This window comes from Betta splendens, chromosome 17, assembly GCF_900634795.4.
Source record: "Betta splendens chromosome 17, fBetSpl5.4, whole genome shotgun sequence".
NCBI lineage: Eukaryota > Metazoa > Chordata > Actinopteri > Anabantiformes > Osphronemidae > Betta > Betta splendens.
This window is the reverse complement of record NC_040897.2, coordinates 12,913,849-12,936,288: the sequence shown is the minus strand read 5'-3', so window position 1 is coordinate 12,936,288 and position 22,440 is coordinate 12,913,849. Positions and strand designations below refer to the sequence as shown.

At 44.0% G+C, this 22,440-nt stretch overlaps 1 protein-coding gene across 5 annotated transcripts; it reads right to left on the bottom strand.

The window, feature by feature from the left end:
- Window positions 1-1,062: 1,062 nt before the first annotated feature.
- ankrd12 (ankyrin repeat domain 12) lies at window positions 1,063-22,439 on the bottom strand. 5 transcript variants are annotated; one of them, XM_055503665.1, is made up of 14 exons: window positions 22,299-22,439; window positions 15,856-16,005; window positions 12,818-12,931; window positions 11,102-11,252; window positions 9,907-9,978; window positions 9,426-9,566; window positions 8,630-8,833; window positions 8,263-8,405; window positions 7,645-7,792; window positions 3,070-7,346; window positions 2,762-2,860; window positions 2,480-2,623; window positions 2,296-2,409; window positions 1,063-2,213 (listed from the first exon to the last, which is right to left on the bottom strand). In XM_055503665.1, the coding sequence occupies exons 3-14, from the start codon at window positions 12,875-12,877 to the stop codon at window positions 2,028-2,030; spliced, it is 5,739 nt and encodes a 1,912-aa protein (XP_055359640.1). In that variant the 5' UTR covers window positions 12,878-12,931; window positions 15,856-16,005; window positions 22,299-22,439; the 3' UTR covers window positions 1,063-2,027. The 5 variants fall into 5 exon arrangements, with proteins under 5 accessions (XP_055359640.1, XP_055359639.1, XP_028986839.1 ...); XM_055503664.1 differs by lacking the exon at window positions 15,856-16,005 and having other exon boundaries at window positions 22,299-22,438; XM_029131006.2 differs by lacking the exon at window positions 15,856-16,005 and having other exon boundaries at window positions 2,296-2,391; window positions 22,299-22,438.
- Between the last annotated feature and the right edge of the window lies 1 nt (window position 22,440).

Here is a 22,440-nt window from a genome sequence, read left to right as displayed (position 1 = left end):
CTCTCCGTCGAGGTCTGTGCGTAAAAGTGCTGTGCGTAAAGTCCCCGGCTCGTTCTTCATGCGCTGCTACCGCGACTCGAACCAACACATGTGGCCCGTGTTTGGCTTGTCTGGATCAAGGCAACCTTTTACTTTCAAACCACCCCCAAGTCCATTAAGCGGACCTTTAACTCCTGACTTACCAGCCGCCTCGTGGTTGCGCTCATGGGCGACAAAGAGCGACTCGGAAGCCGTGAGGCTGATGAGGCTCCCCGCTGTGACGCGTACCTGCGCTCATTTGTGGCTCCTCCGTCGCCACAGAAAACGCCCCGGGGGACGGACAAGCCCACGGGCTTTTACATGTGTCTTCAGCAAAGCCACAATAGGGCCCACTTCCAGCCCGCAGGGGAGGAAGGTCACAGCTTTAATCAGGGCAGGTACATTTAAATGTGAATCAGACGAAGGAAAAGAGGAGAAGAGAGACCAAGTTTTAGTCGTAGTTATAGTAGAAATGATTGGAGCAGTTACACTTATTAAATTAAATTAAATATCATATGAACTGTGGTGGGATAAATAACCTGGGTGAGGACATCTATGTATGTATGTATGTATGTATCTCTCTCTCTCTCTCTCTCTCTCTCTCTATATATATATATATATATATATATATATATATATATATATATATATATATATATATATATTGAATTGAACTTTATAGAATTAAAGTTGTGCGGTGAACAGCGACGCCTACTGGCAAAGAATAGTACTGCTGATAGAATGACCTGTGTATCGTTAATAAACCGACTTTATCATTGCGTCGCAAAGCACTCATGAGATTAAGTTTCATCCTGTCTGTAGACACAAACGTGTAATGCAAACAATAGATAAAAACGCATCTACATGTATGTAAAGGCCATGTTCTACATCTATCATCATATTGTATATACTATGTGTATATTTTTTTAATGTATATAATTGTCTCAATCTTTTTTTTAATGTGCATTTGTGCTGCTGCTGGTGTCTGACGGTCACTGAACAAATCTCGTATTACTACAATGATAGTAAACACCAACAGAACAGTTTTAATTTCACAACAAATAAAATTTATTCAATTATATATTACAAATATGTACAGTCATGTAACAAGTAAATATTAAAATAGACATTTTTTAGAACTATCGTTCAAAAGGCATTATGTTGAAAAAATAGGATTTGTTGTGATCTCACATTGAAACTGTAAAAGTATGTTGTTTTTTTTCTTGGAAGCCACAACAGACTTTTTAATGTGCGCAAGACACAATGGACAACACAGGAAGAGTGAGGCTGCAAAAAGGACATGAACACAATGCGGCAAAAAAGCTGGAACACCTCAGTAAACTCACAATTAAGTCCACAGTACAGCTTTTTAGGAAAGAAGTACAAACAATGCAACGCATGCACAGCATTTAATTGCTAAAGTCAAATAACACCAGCTGTGGCCTGGAACTGCAGGTGAGGAAGGAAGGAACAGTGAAAACAAAACAACACAAAGCTAACACATGCTTAAGAGTTTAAGCAAACAACAACAAGAACGTCACGAACGAAGAGGACACTTGATATAAAAACCAACTTTGGTCCATTAAAACATAAGACGGAACAAGTTTACAATCAAAATATCTATTATTTTTTGTTTTTACAAGTTTAAAACAATAATTACATGGCTATTTACAAATGCACAATTGTTTATGTATAAAATAAGTTAAAAAATTAAGAGCACAGTCTGTACACAATGTATGAACAATTGTAACCTTTCACTTGTGTGACCCTGCTTGATGAGGAGCCGCAGGTGCTCGTCGCCCACGCTCCTGCTTCCTGGCCCAGCGTTTGGTATCGCTTCCCTGGGTTTCATCTGCATTCCGGGTCGGCCCACGTGGTGGGCGTGCCTGCTTGGACCGTAAGAGCTCGTCGTCTATTAAGTGCTGTTTCTGTTTGACCATCGCGTCCCAAGTGCTTCACATTTTTCTTGAACGCGTGGAGTGCCTGTGTACGTGACATGGTCCTGCAGCTCATATCGGCGTGAGGTCGAAGTCATCGTTGACCTCCACGAGAGGGATGTAGAACTCGGGGATCTCAAAGATGCTGGTGGACTTGTAGGTGGCCGGGTCCAGCTCCTGGAGTTTGAGCTGCCACTCGAGTCGCTGCACGGCGTTCAGGGCCGCCGCCTCGTGCTGCTGCCTCATCAGGAGACACGTCTGTGGACGACAGTTAAAACAAAGCTGTATCACTTGAGCACTAGAATAAACGCCTCCATGCAGAAATTGTCAGCGTTCTCACCTTTAGTTTATCAAACTTGTCGTCCACATCTTGTAACCAGGACATGAACTGGCGGGCGTTGAACCTGTCCCTTACTGACGTTTTGCCGTCATCGCTCTGTGAACCAGGAGCAAACTAAACAAATCAAGCACAGTCTAAACGACACTGCTAATTAAAAAGGCCACAGGTAAACTCAGTCATTTACCTGCACATCTTGAGGCATGTTGTAAACCTCTGCGTCCAATAGAACTGTACAGGCACTGAAAGGCAGCGCCTGATTGGCTAGTGTCCTTGCCGCCCGGTAATGAACTCTCAAGACTTCCTGCTCATTGGATACGATCAGCTTTTCCTGAGGAAAGTAAAGTCCAATCAGTACCATAAACGTGTGTGTGCTTCTTTAATGAAGCACTGCAGAATATGTCAAACACCATTAAAACCTTATCATTGCAAAGAATGAGAACAAAGAGCTGAGAGTAAAACTATGTACTCTTTCAATGCTGTGCTGGAGCCGCAGCTTCATTCGGACGACCTCTTGTTGTTTGAACATCTCCTTCAGCTGCTCTGGTAATGATGGAGGAGGCGTTATCTGTGCAAGCAAATACGACAGACGGAAAAAGACGATCAGCACATTTAAATTCAAGTCACCGTTACTTTTCTATGATTGGGCTCTACAGCGTCTGCTCCCAAGCAACAGGTTCTACCAGACACTGGTCAACCGGTCCTCCCTCAGACTGAGACACGCTGTACACACCTGAGCTATAACTCTCAGCGCAGAGAGGACGCAGAAGAACTCACCATCGGTATGCAGAGTTTGCTGAGTGGGTTCCCGTCTAAGAGGTAGGATCCGTTGAAGGTCACGTATTCGTCATAATACTGCGGCGGTTGGGGGGTGACGCTGCACAGCACCTTGCGCTTCTCCTCGATCTTCTTCCGGATGTGGAGGAACTCGTAGTAAGGGTTGGCCCGCTCCGTCTGGTAGGGCTCAATCTCCTCCAGCTTCAAAGAGTCCACGATGGCAGCCAGCGACTGCTGGCCCCTCTCCTTGTCCTGGGACGAGGAGCTCGACTGAGAAGTCGGCACCTTGGGCATCTTTCTCTTTCGCGGGTGGGGAACGTGGATGTCGATGTCGTCCTCTGCTGAGCGAGCTTTGAGCCTGGCCCCTAAGCAATCTGCCTTCTGGTCTCCACACTGGGGAGAGGAGCTCCGTGAGGCGTTGCTGCTGTCGGTCTGAGGCGCCGGTTCTACAGCTGACTCTGCTTTCTCATCAGCGGGCGTCATCGCCATCGGCTCCAACGAGGCCTCTGCCTTCAGCTCAGACAGGTCCTCGGTGGAAACGCTGCCCTCAGTAGATGAACTCTCTGCTGAAACAGAAGCAGTGCTGCCACTGAGGTTCTCTGAATTATGTGGAACATCTGGCACCTCCTCCGTCTTCTGTTCGAGGCTTAAACAGGGAATGCTGTCCTTCTCCAGCGGAGCTTCAATGCACGAGGCAGCGGCGTCGCTGGAAAGTTTGAATTTCTCACCTTTAACGTTCTCTTCGGAACATTTGGACTCTGTGCTGCTTTTCCTAAAACCTGGTAAAGACTCTCCGGTGGTGGAGCTGGGAATGTGTGAGCTGGTGGACAGTGCGGGACTTGCTCTGCAGCTTTCAGGTCCACTCTCCACGCTTTCTAGTTCTGGTCCATCAGAGACCTCAGAAGGCTTCTCTGTGTGGTCAGAGTCCTCTGTGGCGGCCGTGTCCACCTGTTGAAGGCTCTCCACTCCAGACGACGGCAGAGGTTTCGCATTTATGATCACAGGAGGCTCAGCAGACAGTGAAGCTGCAAGTGCTGACAGCTGATCAGGCTCCTTGTTGCTACATTCTGCCTGCAGATTCTCCGTCACACTTTGGACGTCCTTCACAACTGGAGGCTCAAACAGAGGAGCCGTGGGCTCTGATGATGCAGGCTGAGAACCGCTGGACTGTGGAAGTGTCAGGTTTTTTAACAGGGGGTCTTTGTTTAACACTTGTGGTGCAGCTGAGGAGCCACAAGTGTCTCTGTCTGCGTCTGAATCCACCACAGTATTTAAACATTGTTGACTACTGACACCGTCCTCCGTTTCTGCTGGGGTCTCTCTCGTTTTTAACTCCTCGGTGGACTTGGGCAGACTTTCAACAGCCTTACCTTCGGCTGCCGAGTTGGCGTCCTCATCTAGAATAGCTCGGAGGTACGGAGTCTCATGCCTGTTGGACAGTAGCGTCCGAGTGACCTGCGGCGCGTCTGGAAGACTGTTGGTGTGGGCAGAAGGCGAGCGGGTGGCCTGTATAACCAGGTCAGACTGGAGGAAGGCGGGCAGCGAGTCGGACGCCTCCATGGTCATGTCAGAGTCGTACTCAGCGTGTCTGGGTGTTAGTATCGTGGCCTGGCATGAATCTTCGGAGCTGGCGACAGACACCAAGGACACGGATCGAGACATGGGGCCACAGCGCTCGCTCTCCGGTCTGGGCGACCTCGTCAGACAGTTTTCCACAGCAGACATGACCTTTGCGCTGATGGAGGGCAGACTCTTTCCGTCCAGAGACACCGTCCTGGGGCTCGTGCCGTCCTTCAGAGACTTCTCTCTGCCGTGGACCTCGGAGGCCTCGGAGCTTTTGGAGCGCGTGAGCTCCTTGCTCAGGCACGGTTCCGGCTTGGTGCGGTCTTTGGGCTTGGACTTGGCCGGCTCCGCCAGAGGCCGCTGCTTGAGCCGCTCCCGCTCTTTCTGTTTGATCTTCTCCAGGTGCTTCCGATGCCACTGCTCAATTTCCTGGTCCTTCAGGCTGAGCATGCGCTCGAAGCTGGTCTGCATCAGGTCGTCGTTCACGAGCCTCTTCTCCTTGGGCTTGGCGTCTCGGGCTGCTGCGGACGCTTTGGATTTGGCCTTGTCCACGTCGGCCTCGTTGACTTTGATCTTGCTAATCTTGGCCTGCTGGGAGCGGTCTTTGTGTCGCTCTTTGTCCTTGTGTCTGTCACACTCTCTGTCCCGCTCTCTCCGGTCGCGATCCTTTTCCGGAGTTCTCACAACCTCCTCCTTTGACTTGGCAGACACAGACCTGCTGCTCTCTGACAGATAGCTCTTCTTCTCTTCTAAAACTAGTTTCAGGTTGGAACTGGAGGAGAGAGTTCCATCTTTGAGCTTCTCTCTCTTCTTCCTGTCACAGTCCTTTTCTTTGGAGCGATCAGATTTACCATGATCTGTGGACTTCTCTAGAGGTTTTCCTTTCTTATCGGAGTTTGTGCGATCCTTCTCCCTGTGATCCCAGACGCTGTATTCCTTGTCAACCCGTTTGTCGAACTTATCTTTGTTTTTCCTGCCGTCTTCGTGTTTTTTTGTTGGGAATAAGGATTTTAGTTTTTCATTGTCTTTGTAGTTTTTATCTCCAGGCGAGTGGGAGGAAACAGCCCCAGTTCTCTCTTTTTCCTTCCAGCGATCCACTGAATTCTGTGGTTCCGTTTTGTCAGAGTGCTCAGTTTTAACCTTTTTTTCCCTGTCGAGATGCCGTTTCTCCATTTTTTCCAAATCCTTCTCCTTTCCTGGGAGTCTCTTGTCAGTTCTCTCGCGTGAGCCTTTTTCCGAGGACTCCAGCTGTTCCTGATCAGCTGTGATCCCACTTACGGGCTTCTCTTCTGTCTCTTCTTTCATGCTGTTGCTCTGCAGTGACTCCTCAGGAATCCGCCCCGAGCTGTGGCAGTCCAGCCTTTCGTCACGCTCGCTGGGCTTTGAATCCTTTAACTTCTCCTCTTTACCAGCAGCCTCCTTCCGCTCTTTTTTCACCGCCTTGTCTTTTTCTCGCTCCTCTCTCGACTTCTTTTCCTTGCTGCTCGAGTGTTTCTCCTTTGGGTTTCTCTCATCCTTCACAGGCGAGGAATCAGAGTTCTTCGGCAGCGAGTCGTCACCTTCCTTTTTCACCGGCAGAGGTTCATCCGTCTCATCACTTTTGAAAAAATTCTCTTTCCAGAACTCTCTGTCAAACTCCAAATTCCTGTGGCTGTCTTTCCTGGCCTCCTTCTCCCTCCGCCGGCTCCGCTCTGCCTCATACTCCCTCCTGTGTTTGTCTTTCTCCTTGTGTTTGAGCTTATGCTTCTTTACTACTTTGCCATCCAAGTCGGTTTTCCGCAGCACGCCTTCACTGCTGTCTATGCTGTTTCCTAAGCTGCCATCTTTGTAAGGGCTCAGATGACCGTCGTCTCCATCTAAGCTGGAGTCTTTCTGTTGATGCTTGCTCTTTTCCTTATGCTTACAGCCCTTGGTGCTGGAGCCTTCAGTGCAGTACTCTGTGTCCGTGTAGTGGTTGAATTTGACACTGTCCACTGGACAGGAACTATCGCTCATGGAAATACACATCTTGGTATTTTCCTGCTTGAGCGGGGATTGTTTGTCCGTCAAGCTGTGATTTAGTTTGGGAGATTTGATTGACGACAAATGGAAGAGGTGGACAGAGGAGTCGTCTTTAGGGCTGAAAGACATCTTGAAGGAATCTTCCTCACGACCCTTTTCTGTGCTCTCTGACACAGTTGCGAGGGACAGTACCAATGTTTTACTATTTTCTTTGCCATCCTCTTGATTTTCCTTATTTTTATTCTGGCTCTTGCTCTTCCTCTTAACTTTGCCCTTGTCTTTCTGCTCAGCATTGTCCTTTTTAGACCTTGTTTCTGCTTTGAGGTTCTCTGAGCTCTGGGAACAGGTGGGTGAGTTCCTTTTTTCCAAAACACTTTCATCACTGGAGGTATCTGAGCTGCAGTGGACACGAGAAGTCTTCTGCTTTTTGGACTTGGAGGAATCTCCCTTACTGCCCTGCTTTCCTGCCACATGATTCCTATCTTTGTCGTCCTTCTCGCGCTGCCGTAGTTCCCTCCGGAGGATGTGCCTGTCATTCAAGGCTTTGCTGAGATCCTCCTCCTCTTCCTCGTCCTTGAACTCGTACTCGTCCAACTCTGGCATAGAGGATGACGCCTTCGTGGCTGGTTTGCTATCCGAGTCCTTTTCAGTATCGGAATCTTCCATGTTGTCGTCCACACTGGACGGATCGACAGATGGTGGGTCTTCAGACTCTGAAGAACAAAAGAGTAATTTTAACACAAAATATATGTATAAATATGCACTTTCATACAAATACATTTCACGAGTAATTAATAGAAAAGTCTGTCCTTGTATTATTAGTCATTGCACGTAACTTGTTAACATAACTGTAAGTCCTTGGGTAGAGAAAGCATATAATACCATTACATTTAATTTTAAAATCCCATGTATTTAATTAGTACATTACTTAAATAATTAATCTATATCAAGTAATATGAAAGCTAATAAACACAGAAGAGTTGGTAAAACGCCTAAGCCTTGTTTGCTTACCTGAAGTGCTGTCATCTTGGTCAGACAGTGGCAACTCTCCCTTTAAAAGCTGCTCCAGCTCCTGAGAATCTGCTACGTCCACTGGACGCTCTCCCCGCTTGTTCGCCTGGAAGGCGTTTCCACCATGACGCAGAAGCAGTTTCACAATCTATACAAGAAAAAAAATACAATGTTAGAGAAGAAGAAGAAAACTGAATGGTCATTAACACCAACAAATGTGATTAAAAATCATGAAACCTCTCCCCAACAGAAACTCTATCCAACACTTCTTCACTCTCTGAACAACATAATTTGCTGCAGCAAGAGTATAATCCTGTAATCCCGTTAGTAAAGGCTCCAAATAGTTACAGTTTGAACTACACATGCTGCAATAATATTTCCTTTAATTTAAAACAGCTTCTCCAATCTGCACTAGGTGGCAGACGGACATTGAGAAATATACATATATAATGTGTTTTATTAAATGTTGTATCAGACAAGACTTTAATCACCTCCAGAAGAGCCTGTTACAGTCCTAGCAGCTGAGTTACACAACTGCACCAATTCACTCCACAAAGGGTTATTGCTTAGTACAATAGTCCTTAGTACAAATCCTAAACTACTACAGTCAACTCTTACATCTTTATGTCCGCTGCTGGAAGCATCATGAAGCGGCGTGTCATCGTCCAGACCCTGTGTGTTCACCTCGGCACCTGCTGCTATCAAGACCTTGGCCACATCGTAGTAACCGAGATTACAGGCTTCATGGAGAGGAGTCCAACCTGGTGAGTGCGGGAAAGAACACCAGATATTTAAGCATTCAAATAATTTTCAGTACACTGCTTATTGGGGCAGCACACAAGCAGGGGGTGGGGGGGAGCAGGTGCACACCACTGTCTCTTCTGATTATCTCATCACGAGACCTTTCTTTTGAATTAGCAGGTGTTAGTTAACGGTTACACCAGCGCCCATGCAGATGATAAAAGATGTCAAATGATCATTGTACCTGCAAAGTCTTTGACGTTGACATCAGCTCCCAGGCTTATGAGCTCCTTTACTTGCTTGGCATCTCCCCGGATGGCTGCCATGTGAAGCGGCGTCTCCCCTCGCTCATTCCTCTTGTTGACCTTGTCCTTCTGTCGTGATGAAGTGCTGCTGGGGACTTTCTTCTGCACAGGGGTCGTCTGAGAGGGGTGACTAGGTGTTGAGTCTGTGTATGTGCAGAGAGAGAAAGACTTCACTGATGCGCAAAGAAATAACAGTAAAATATAGACGATTATTATTATTATTATTATTATAGAGATTATGCTTATTTCCTTTGTCTTGTAATGACAACTGTCTTTTGTACAAAACAGCTCTTCAAAGTAGAAACTGTCATTACCAAGGCAGAGTTCTTTGACAGTTGGACTCATATCCAAGTTACTCACTGGCTAATAATAAGTGCACTCCCAATAACAACTTTATTACAGTGCATATTACCTAAACACCCACATAACCTAATTAAGAGTGTCTGAATATCAAACAAACCAGTTTTACTACAAAGCAGAAAGTATGTGCTTGCTTGTGTCAAAGTATTTTACATAAGTACCTATTAAGTGGCTTACAACAAAACTGTAAAATGTTCTGAAACACCAAAGAATAGTGTCCTTCATTTGAAAAGTTAAATTAAATATTAATGGCCTATTTTAAAACAACCTTGAAATGTAAATGCCTGTCAAAATGTTCAGAAGCACGACTCAGAACAGCAGACTAGTGTAAGCCACCTTGAGGATGTGGTCACGGTGAGAGACAGGCACACACACCTGGGCTGTTGGCAGTCATCTGCATTAGGAGAGCCATCTGTTTGCGTTCTGACAGAGGATACCCAAACAAAAGGTTGGGAGGCTGTGGCTTCTTGCTCCCCGTTTCCTTCTTCACTTTCTTCTTGTCTGGTCCATCTTTGTCTGCAACAAAACCAAGCAGGGACAGAAATCAATCAAAAAACATGAGTTCTAGCAGCAGTTCAATCATCAGTTTTCCTCGTCCCCTTGTATCTGTTGATCAAGCTGAGGAACAGATAACAAGCATGAGGTTTAATTCTGCTAAACCATCCAATTGCAGTCACACCTCGAGCACCCGTCTCTTGTTCATAAACACAGACATGCGTGAGCTGTAACGGGGCAGGTACAGGGCAAAAACACACACACGTGCATGTGTGTATGTGTGGTAACAGCAGCACTGTAGCGAAGTTGGCGACGTGATTTGAAGAGGACACAGGGCTGAGGCTCGGGCTGCAGCGATTACCTGCGTATATCCTGCAGGGAGGCACTAATCTCTCTCCCCAGGTCTCACTCGACTGGCCTGGGTCTGAGTCATCTACAGTGCAAAGCAGAGAATATGGGAAGGGAGGGGAGGGGAGAGCAAAGGAGAGTGGAAGGGTGGGAAAGCACTGCATTAATGCTAACAACACTCTCACCCTACTCATCCCACTAGTACTTAAACACAGACAGACTCGCACTCCAAGCACAGATTATGAGTCATGGCAACACAGCACAAAGTCTGATCTGAGGCGGTCAGTGAAGTCGTAACATCCCATCTTCCTACAGCTGCTCCGCATAAGACCTGGGGGGCACTGTGGAAAGACTGGTGGAAAGGCAGAGCCACCCTCTGCGCAATCTTGACTTTATATCAACAAGAAAGATAAATAAAACTTAGTGAAGCTAAAATTTGAGGGTTCCTCCTGTTAGAATGACGGACCACACAGGAGAAGTCATTACATGGAGCTTTTCTCCTCAGAGGACATGAAGGCAAATATGCAGAACCTCCAGCGGGTTGTCAAACGCATTACTGTAATTATAGCTGCATAATAAACAAACTACCTCACGGTCTCAAATCTGATGTAAATATACAGTTTTACATCTAACCGAAAGACACCAGAAGAACATTGGGTTTACATGAATTAAGACTCAAGACTGATACTTAGGGCCTGTTCAGACTCAGGCTTCTAAAGCCCAAAATAAAAGTATTACCCAAAAGTAACGTGATGGACATTCACTACAGCAGTATTTGAGTGTCTGTACAGACTCAGCAGTTTGACTCTACACCGAAGGTACCATCTTCAGAAGAACCAGTGTAAACGATGGGGTGGCTGCGAAGGCTCGCGGTGCTCATTGGTGCTCATATAGCAAACTTCCGCTGTTGATAAAGCAGCGAATCTAGAATTAACCAACCTAAAATTAACTTCCTTGTTTAATGGCAGGTAATAAGCTTAGTAACTAAAAACCCATTCTCCTCTGTAGCCATCTTTATTCCTACTGGACAAATCACGTGACCTGACTATGACCATGAGACACTATGGCTACTGTAGACTGAACATGTATATCACAAGTGTGTTGACCTGAACCAAAGGTTTAATAAGAAGCCACCAGGAGGCAGTGTGAGGACATGGCAGCGGGCCAGCATCATGGCTGCAAGGTAGAGCAGCAGTGACAGTGCTTACCGGTATCAGAGTCTCGCTCCTCTGTCCGCGTCGGACTGGTCGTGAAGGAGAGCTTGCGCTTCATGGAAGACTTTGTTTTCCCTTCCTTCCCCAGTAATTCACTCCGGTCCAGCTTCGGAGTTTTGGAGAACGGGGACAACTTTTCCTTGCTCTGTCACAGGTAGAGAGAGATTTGAAAATCAGATAAAAAGCCAGACATGTCAAACGCCACTCAAGATGGGCTACATTTGTGAGTGGTCTTTACTTTAGTCCAACGCGGCATCAAAACAACAAGGTGCACGTGATTACACTGCAGGACCTGTTATGTCTTTGCAACATATTGTTTGGGTCTTGCAGGAGGCAGCGTGTTTTCCTACATGACTCACTTCCCAAAGCAGAGTTCTCTGCCAAGTGACAAATCAAGATTTAACACTTTCCTGTTATGAAGAAATCAAAATACTAAAGCGAAAGAAGTAATAAACTTATACAGTTGCAATAATTAAGCAGAGAGCTTAACTCCCACAAAAGGTCAGAAGATCACAATTTAAAGCGAAGGGGCTATTTGGTGAGGGCGCATCTTAGCAGTGCCTACATCACCATGTACTGTCCCCTCAGACATGCATCGCTAGGAACTGATACTAATAAGAGAAGGTACTGCTTTCAGTGTTTGACAGATCCTTTCACTGGGTTCTGCAATGTGATCTGCAGACAAATGCTTTTCATTACCACCACTTCTAGCGAGCTGCACTTGATGCAGTAAAATACATTTCTGGCAGGAGTAGAAATGTCTGCAGTATGGTGCGTCTTTGATCTCAGTGAAGCAACAAGCCAGCAGTGCAAAGCTGTGCGTGTGTTCAAGGCAGGGAGCTTTAGGATGAGAAGCTCTGCTGCCTTATAATAGCAGCGGTAACTGTCGCTCTCATTTATGGACAATTAACAAAAAATAAAACAACAAAACAAGACTAAACACATCAACTAGATATACTGGTTAAGGCAACTCCAGAGGGCAAGGCAGATTATTTTTCTAAGAGGTTAATAACTTAAAATGACATGATGGGAGTCATTGGAGGTGCTATTTGAATTGTCATTTAAATAGCTTCTGTTTGAGCCCAAGTACAATAAACAAACTGTAACCAAAACAATCCATCTTGACAACATGTTTTGGTCTTTTAGTCCTTAATGTAAAATCTGACCAAGCAAAGCTGCAAAAATGATAAGATCCACCTCTGGAGATAAAGACAACAAAACCACATGCAAGATGATTTAGAGCAAGCAAGGAACAGGCCATGAGGAGACCATTTTATAACATGACGCGTTCTGAGGTCAGGAATAAACTTGGAACCTTCAACCTACACAGATGAGCAGAGCATGAATTGCCAAGAAACGGAAATATAAATATTTGCATAACAATATCAACTGACATTTAGACAAAATCTTAGATAAACTCTCACAAAAGAAGAAAAAAAGGCTACTGATCAGCTGTTCTCGCTAGGGATGACCCCAGAAACCCAGCCTTAAGCCGTAACTGGTTCCAGAACCCAGTTGGTTTGTTCATCAGTACTTGAAAACAGATCACAGGGATTACAATTTTACAGTTTCCCAGGGAAGATAATCATGATTTATAATTACTTTATACAATCTCACATTTGTGGAACAGTAGTAAAACTGACAGATAAAAATGCAGCTGTCGATGCACTAAGCTATAAGTGAACAGCAGCATCCCCAGGGCTCATGTACCTTCTTCCCCGCCTGCTTATCCACCATGGCTCCATCTCTGTCGCTCCCAGGTTTGGCCATGGTGCAGCACCTGACTAGCTGTGGCAGCTACGGCACAGCAGGACCATCATGCACCTGGAGACAGAAAACACAGAAGCACTCAGCATGATTTCCACCCTGTCAGATCTCAGTCCGACTGGTTAACAGGCCCGTTACTGCTTACGCTCGGCTTCAACAGACACCAGGCTCAGGAACTAAACACAGGTGAAATGCAAATGTTGATTCGAAAGTTTAAGCACCAGGCGGTTGCTTCACAAAAGGGAAACTAAATAAATGCCACTAAACCCCAGAGAGAAGTGGATGGCTACGTATGAAACGGTGCTGCTCGACGTGTAACTCAGCTGTGTTTCAGTATGTAGGCTGAGTGGATCAGTAATGAGGGATTTTTACCGAAATTTCCGCTGCACTACTTGATACCAATCTTGAAAAAGACAGGCAGGAAACAACTATACAAATCAGCATGAATCACAGCTTTGAGGAGTGTGAGGAGGGAAAACATCCCCCTGCAGGCCATCACTCTTGCCCACTCATCAGTGTAACCAAGGTTCTCTCTGATGTGGTTTGTGTCAGTGTAGCAACACCGACAGGAGAGTCAGAGCAATGTGGGAGCGGAGCTGAAAAAAAACAAAAAAGTAGTAAACACCCCGGCGAACGTGTGCCTGAAGCTAAAGCTACGTGTCAGTTCTCTGGCTGAAAAGATTTTCAGTCACAAGACTGTCGATGAACTTTCCCTGCTCCTGTTTTAGTACGAAAGTCCCACACAGTTCACTCTAGCAAGTAGTGGTGACCAAAATGAATGGGACAGTCCCATTACTCAAAATACATCCAACTACACTATATATAGTGAACATTTACCAAGAGAAGAAGCAGCGTTATAGGTCCTCTGCTCACCACACAATGAATAGCTCTTTAACAGGGGTTGACCCACGCTGCTAAACAGTGTTTTGACTCACTTTTGGATTTCAGAACAGCTGAACTAACAATTATTTTATTTTCAACATGAAAGCTCCATGACAGAGCAGGCTAGAAGTGTGATGCCTACCTGGAGGATACATTTTGGCCTCCAACCAACTTGTGAGACTGATGTAGATGTACTCGGATGAGTGGTTAAATGTTTTGACTCAAAGAAATCCAGTCATGAATCAACTTCCAGATAACCATACCTTGATGACACAAACACAGAAACCTGAAATTTCACACGAATTATTAAATTGTGGCCTGATGCAAAAACAGGGTAAAAAATAGTTAACCACTAGTTGACATTTAATCATCAGCTAACAAAACTGACAAATTTGTAAGTCACTAATTGCAAGTGTTTGAATGCAAGAATTTTCTGCTTTCTACCAGTCAGCATTTCAAAAATAGAAAAAGGCAAACCAAAAAGGAAAAAGCAATCAACCTTGGGCTCTGGAGAGATGTGTTGGGTTTTTTATTCCACCATAATAAAAGATAATTGACAATTTTTTAAATGGAAAAACGTTGTAGGTCTACCAATATTTTCTGGTATTTTTACTTATTTAATCCAGTTCATGATTTGACATAAACACTGCAACACTAATAATAATTGGACATTTATGGTTTTAGAAATAGATCCATCCTGATACAAAGAAGAGAACAGTGACAGCTCCATGATTAGTCAGCAGATAGCCAGGATGCAGCAGCATCTGAAAGGCACATCATAGCGGCCGACAGTGAACACGCTGGTGTAAAGAGGCTGGTGTATCGCGGTACGGACAGCCCGACACCAGACCAGAAAACAAACGCTGACAGGACTCTGATCTGGCCCAAAGACGATGCGAGGAGGGCGTGACTATAATCACAGAGGTATTTGGGTCGTTGCCAGTCTGGCGTTCACATTCGCTGCATTTCATGAGCAGCTCAGGGCTGCAAAAGGCCCCTGTGAGCTATACCATTAACCTTGGGCGGTTTGCAGTGTAGATCAAACCATGCTTGATTACAAATATAGTTCACGGATACTATAGCACAGATTAGTTTGACATTTACAATGAAAACTGAGCAATGGCAAGAAATACCTTACTTACTCAATGCCTCACAATAGAGTGCTGAATCATGGCCATAAAAATGAGAGATCGACTACAGACAGATAAACACCACAGACATTCAGGGCGGCTGGTTCCCACAGTCTAAAACGTCACCAATGAGGTAAATGATTCATCATCAGATAAGACAGGCACTAATGAGAGAAATATAACACATACACAGATAGTTATCCAATTATTGTCCTCAAAAAATTGTCAGGGTGTCAGGTTTATTTAAAAGGCATCAAATGGATGAATTTTATCCCAACAGTCCAGAAAACAATGCCATTAAAACACAGCAAACTCCCCACAAAAATAGGTTTCTGAACCACCTGTAACCACCTGTACTGCCTGACAGTGGCATGTTAAGCTAAGACTGCCGCCTGCACTGTGGGTACTGTGAGACACGACAACAGCCAGCATCATTATCATCTCCCTGTAGTGCTGGGGCATGTTGGCCCAGACAGCAGAGCCGATGCATTAGCGCATATCCTCGCGTGTGTGCAGCGGTCTGGGGGTTACAAGAGTGGGGAGTGGGTGGTGGGGAGATGTGTGTTGAAGGGAGGGGTGAGTGATGGCGGCGGCGGTAAAGCTGGGATGGATGTAGGCACACAGTAACCTGATCCGGCGACTGCAGGATGGGACAGGGAGGGAAGCGTGCTAAGAATAGCACCGAGTCTAACATAGAGTATGCTACCAGCAGCAGCAGCAGCAGCAGCATTACTCTACTACTGCGTCCAGAGCACTGCCTGCTGCGAGCTCGCTCACGCACCATGTGGAAAATACATGTGACTTTCCGCCGTTCTCCCATGTGGCTGCATTTATGACTGTACACACAAAGAAGCCTACTGAAAAACAAGCTCTAAATGCCTCTCGTTGTCCAAAAATAATATGGACAAATTCAAATAACCATCTGCAAATGTCTATCCAGAGAACCTGAAGTACAAAAATCCTGCTCACGCTCAAGGAGACGCTACGCTTGCTGCAACAGTAAACAGTCGGTCACGTGGTCGCGTGTGTCCTGTATGTCGTCAGGCTAAATGATGGGGGAGGACTCTCTCAGCTGCGCATCCACTCCAAGCCTTCATCTCCTCCTCCTCTGTCGACTCCCTAATGAGGAGCAGGACAAAGCGAGAGAGGCAACAATACCCAGCAGAGAGGCAGCCATCTTCAACATGATCACACACATATTACAAGCTTATGTTTAAAATCCCCCCAAATTTATATAGACACAACATTATGTTAAACAGACTGAACGAATATTGAGATTTTGTTTGCTAGAGAAAATAAGCTGTTCTATTCAGGAAATAATGACAGTTAAGTACTAATTAAGAACACTGGACTAATTACTAAATACTGATTTAAGCAATTATCCCACTGTAACTTGTAAGGCAGGCTTTTAGAGTATGAAGTTCAGACATCATACCCACATGTACACATAGAAAAAAAAAAATCACAAGACGACAAATGCAAGACCAACATCCGCTGAATGCAGTTGTGCTCTTTAGCCAGAACCATATAATCTTTCTCCTGCACCTCCTGTCGCTGGGTCGTCTGAACCCACATTTCAAAATGGAAAAACAAACAGCAAGTGACACTTGGTGTCTCAAGGCGTCTGTTCACCTCTCTGTACCCTAACCCCAGACAGACGAACACGCCTTCTCTAACCAGCGTCTGGCCTTCGTTCCACTGGTTGTTGGTTGCATAAGCATCCCAGCCATGTTCCTGGGAAGAAGTGGAAAGCTCTGGTTCCACATTTCCCACATGGGAAATGCATGAGCTACTACTGCCAGTAATGGTGAGAAACTGCCTGGACCTCCACAGAAGCTGATAAATGCTGTTATAATTTCACCCACTCATGCAGGATAAGATTGCCATTTTAAATTAAACAGAGTGACGAGGAGGGGAATTTATTGATTTAGAAGAAAACACTTCCGCCCAAACTACCATGCATCGAGGCTACGCCATTATTCTCTCTAAAAGGTCAACTTGTGTTTGTTGAAAACAAAAGAATAGAACCCGTCAGGGCACCACATTTTCCAGCTAATTTCATAATATTACAATCATTAAGCAGTTGTAAAACTGACATAAAATACTGAATGCGTCCTAAATGTGTATTCTCATGTAAAACCAAGTGCTGAACAGTTTCACAGCATTATCCATCTGTTAAAAGCATCCATGAAACAGGAATAGGTGTATATTTACAAGGAAAAGGCATAATGCATGGCTCGCACATAAATCAAATGCCTCATGAAACAGGCTAATGTTTGTAAGAGAGAGGCGTCACAAGGGTTAACTTTACTGGCAGGACAATGCGTCTCAGCCCAGGACTCAAAAAAGCACGCCTATTAAACTGAGAGGGGCCGACAGTCTTGAGAAGCCTACTGCCACAACTGTGAATGTAGGTTAATGATCAGATACCAAGATACCAGTGGACAAGAACAATAGAGGCTTTACTCCTGTGTGTGGGCCAACGATGGGCTAGGAAAGTGTGCTACGAATTCAAAATCTGTAATATATAGGAACTGGCGACGGTGAGCTATTGACAGTACTATAAAGGAAACTGTGAAGCTAATGGTGTCACAGCCACAAGGAATCCCTAACATTCAAAGCATGACTCCATCCACATCCTATTAGGTATGATGAGATTCCAACACTACAGCTTTACAGAGCCTGAGTCGTCCTCAGTGAGGCCAGACAGACAGTGATGTTCAGACTACGCCAACCCAACGTCAGCTGATTTCTGTCAAATTAAAAAAAGGTTATAAAAAAAAAAGAAACTTATTTTGCAGACAACACAAGGTTTTAAATGAGCTTAAATCATCAAATAACAGTTAAAATTAGGGATTGGGTGAAAAACAGTACATGGACAGTACATTGGATAAACATTTCCATTTCCAACGTGATCACACTGATGCTCGACCAGTTGTGAAACAATTACTCCTACTTCATATTTCAACTACACAAGTGTCCTCAATGATGACAACTAGGTTTCATCATTGCACAATATGGTAATACCTTCCTGGCTTGAATGTCACCTTTCCACCACCCATGCTTATAAGTTTAAGAATGAATTCTGACAACTTTACCCAGGATTATTTGCTTCATTGAAAACAATTAAATTTTACTAGTACAATATGATTTTGTTATCATTTGTTATCTGTATATGTGAATTTGTCACGTACTATTTAAAACAGCATTTCCCCCTCCTACCACTCCTCTCATTTACTTTTGCAAGTCATGCTCTACTCAGGTCTGCAGGAAGGTCACAGGCTTTTTGGCTTTCAAATCGTAAGTGTTTCAGAGCAAGTGGTGGATTATCGAGGCAACATCAACCAAAGATACTGCGCTCAACGTACCAAACAAAACACTACACGTGCTAGCGTTTGCCAGCATCGGAGTGTGTGATCAGGAGGCTCCACCCCGTCACACACAGATACATGAACAAGCACAAACGCACTCACTAGGCCTCAAAGACACAAATGCCTGACGGACAGAGTTAAATGTGGATATGCTCAGGCCCAAATATCATAAACAGCACTGAAGCCATTTCAGTCTTGTCTAAGCTGCAACATAAATGTGGTGAAACTGAACAGAATCTTGAACAGAATGTGTCTAACAGACTGAATAAATAATTTGTGCCTTTGGTCACTACCCCCCCGTTCATTGAGCTCTCCAACCTTCACTTGACACCAGTCTAACTTCAACATGACCACATGTGAAGGACTTCAAAACAAGAACTGTGCAAACAACACTGATCATTAACAAAAAAAGAAGACCATCAGCATCGTCACGGCCAATTTTTATGAGGAAGAGACAAAATGCACCGTTTTGGGGGTTTTCCCTAAATATACAGACTGGTGTAATCACAAAACAAAAATAAAGAAGGAACTGCCTTAATGGTATCTTATATGAATACAAATGCAATACTGTATCATTTAAATCTTTAATAGTTACAGTTCACAACAGAGTTGATGGTTAAGTGCTCCAAGATGACTGATATTAGACAAAGCTGACAAGAATTTAAACATGTCTCCGACTAAGATTTCATCTCAAAACATAACAATAACACTCATACTGAGTCCTTATAGTTTACATAAAAATGAGGTCAATGTTCACTAAGCTGAGGATCATGCTGGACAAAATTATTTAATAACTGTTTATTTAATCAGTCAGTAAAAATAAATTTTAAGATAACATAAGTTAAATTGCTAACATATCGGAATACTATTCCGAGGACGGCCTTTTTTTCACATATTGTTTCTAAGCTCTACAGTAAGAGGCTAAGAGGCTTATAACCCGTCTGGACTATGGCAGACATGGTACAGGTTCTCAGTTACACGTGAATTAGACGCTTTCTGTACATTTAACATGCAACGATTTCTTAAAAGGCTACAAGAATAATTTGTCATTTCAATATGATGGGATATCAAACGACGTATTATGCACCTCAAGGCTTTATTGCTTTTTGCTCACGCACCCTCTCTGTCTGTTTCTATGAACATTTGCTTTGATTGCATGCGTAAAATTGATGTGACTGCAGATCCTCCCTCATCTGATTTTCTTGATCTGGCAGAAATTAAAAGGAGAGAAAAATGTAATTTTGAGTTGTCACTCAAACATGTGTGTGATCAGAGGAGGAATGCCTAATCCTGCAAAGATATAATGAGAAATTAAAAATTTCATACTGACCAAATCTTTCACGACTGCCTTCAAGCCAGCACCACAGTAGAAATGAAACAACTAATGTGTTCCTTTGAGATCTGCGGTTCTACTCCTTGGCCTATTTATTAATAAGATGCATGAAATATTCGTGTGTCAGCTGAACGACTAAAGCACTCTCAAAGGACCTTTCTTCTTATAGACCTTTGAACTTCTATCTGAAAGTCAGATAGCAGAACCTTTGCAGATAGAAGGCCAAATGTCTGAATTTCTGGGAAAAACAGAATAGCAGGTCATATTCTGTTATGGAAATATGTTGGACTTCACATGTGATGCTTGCCAACTGGCTTGTGAAGCTGTCATCACTCAAGGCCAAACAATTCATGAACCTCGTTTGCTGTTAAAGTCATCCTATACATGTGGTGCACAGGAGATTAAGTAGTGCCATTAGTCAGATGACCGTGGCAGTAAAGCACGCAAGCTTTTAAAAAAAGCAACGTTTAGCAGCAGATGCAGCATCACAAAGCAATGCTTACTGTAACACTGCTTTAAAATATGTGATTATTGCACTTAATAAATGGGTAAAGTAATGGATTTACTCATCTGGTATATTGTTAAAAGTATATATCACGGACGGAGGAAAATGTGAGAAAAAGATGATGAAAAGATGAAACAGTCTTAGTGGCTTAGCCTATTAAACTGTCTAAACTGCAGCACCTGTGAGAAACCAAAGCGCAAGTCCACATCATCTTCAAATAGTACATCTGCGTCAAAAATTGATTTGGCTGCTCAACATTGTGTACAGATGTTAATAAAAACCACATGACATTCACTGATGTTCTGCCCTGGTCAGCTGATATTACAACTGTTTATGAACTCATTCACTTAATCCACAATTATAGACTATGACAGCCTTGCATTCATGGTACATTACAACTATCGATCAGATTTAGTCAAATGACTGCATGCCACTAGTATTGGCAGAGCAGTCCCTTATGGTGCCTTATAAGCATAAATGAGATTCATCTTAAAATGACTGAACTACCAAAGACACATTGATATGATTTTCTCTAAATCATGAAAATTAAGAAACGGTGAAACACTGATGTTTCTGATGGTGCTGAAAGTCAATGTCTGCTAAAGAAAAACACGATAGATGAAATTGATTACACTACCACACTATTAAAAATGTACCTAATAAAGGCAAAAACACAGACTATTGTTACTACGAATTCAGAGGACGCAAAGAGTGAACAGCATTGTTGTCTTCTGTGATGATTATTGTTAATATGATATCACACTCTCATTTGATATCAATGAGCTAATGAAGTAACCATTTAGGGAAAGGACTGTGGTAAGTTTTTTCCCAGCAGTTTGCTAATTCAAGTCCCTTAGTCTTGTTGTTGCAAGCAGGATTCTGCAATAAAAACATATACATTTCCCTTGTGATTAATAAAAAAAGAAAAGCTTGTAGTGGTTGTAACATATAGTCAGTGCACATGCAATGGAAGATTATAAAATTATTTTGTAAAATGTAGGAAATCTCCTGAATTACTTACAGAAGGTTTTTATGTGAGTACACAAGGTAAACAACGTTTACACTGTACAGTTACTGTGTACCTTCTATTACTTCTCCCTCTTAAATTATGACCATGTTACACATCAAATGCCCAAGAAATAACAGTTGTTAGTCTAGTAATTCTAATAGTGTTACATTCATGTATTGAAAAATAATTTAGCATTTATTTGTGGATTCATTGTCATACCTTTTGATTAGAGCAGTCACTGCGAACCTTGCTCTCTAAAACAGACAGCTTTTGTATGAGGCAACACACCCCCCAAAATGTCACAGTCATTAGCTGGGAGGCGGAAAAGCTTCTGGTTATTCAAGCTATGCTAGTTCCTTGTACGCGTTAGCTAACTATCTAACTAACAATAGCATAAACGTTTGGTGCCTATTAAACCTACAGCTGTAGTGGGTGTAAATAAGCGGCGGCGGTGGCTGGACCATTGCAGACAACACCACCCACCTCACGGTGATGTCGCCGGTGCTTGCTTTTAATACACACACATACATACACATACACGCCGCAATAGGTTGTTGAGCGCTAAAAAAAATCAACATGACTACGGCTGGTAAACACCAGGCATTTTTGTGCTACATCCTGAAATTGGTTCCGCGTGTGGACGTGTTTATGTCGCAGTGCGAGCAATAATTCATAATCGTGTGCTCACGGTTTATGTTCAACGGCTGATGTGCAACGCGAGAGCAGCCGAAGACAAAAGCCCACTGCAGCCCCTTCAGTGCCCTCGCAACGTTCCCCCTCCCCAGCGCCTCATCTAGCCTAGCTAGCAAGCTCGCGCTCAGCCCTGCACGGGCTCGCTGGCTGCTCCGCTGGCTGGAGCTAACGCAGCTCACTCTGCTTCGCCCCGACATTTTCCTGTCAGCTCTCTGTGCGTTATTCCCCTTCCAGGGGTATTACATGCGCACACACACACACACACACACACAGGTGTAATTCGCCCTAGCATGGGGAAAAAAGTAGTCGAAACGTGTGTAGCGCACGTGGCACACAACTATACCCAGCCCAGTCTAACACACAACATTCCGTTTTCGCACGCAGTTTACGTCAAGTTAGCTTAACGTTAGCCCGCTCGCTATAGCCAGATGGCTAACGTTAACTGGCATTCTCAGCCCTCATGATACGACAATCATACAACAAACCTTGTTATGCACTTACCATTAATCTGGTTTACGCGTTCCCACCGACTCATTCGGGTTCACCGATTTGTGAATATTGCGCAATATATGCTGTTATTTCCTAATTATTGGACGTTAACCGTAGCCTACGGCTGTGTGACGTTCATCGCAGCTTTTGAAAA

Excerpts from the sequence above, each read along its gene's own strand:
- ankrd12 (XM_055503665.1), bottom strand. The coding sequence starts at position 12,877 with ATGGCCAAACCTGGGAGCGACAGAGATGGAGCCATGGTGGATAAGCAG. Across the intron at positions 9,979-11,101 it reads GGAGCGAGACTCTGATACCG|ATGACTCAGACCCAGGCCAG; the intron begins GTAAGCACTGTC and ends TTTGCACTGTAG. Across the intron at positions 8,834-9,425 it reads GATGACTGCCAACAGCCCAG|ACTCAACACCTAGTCACCCC; the intron begins GTGTGTGTGCCT and ends GCACATACACAG.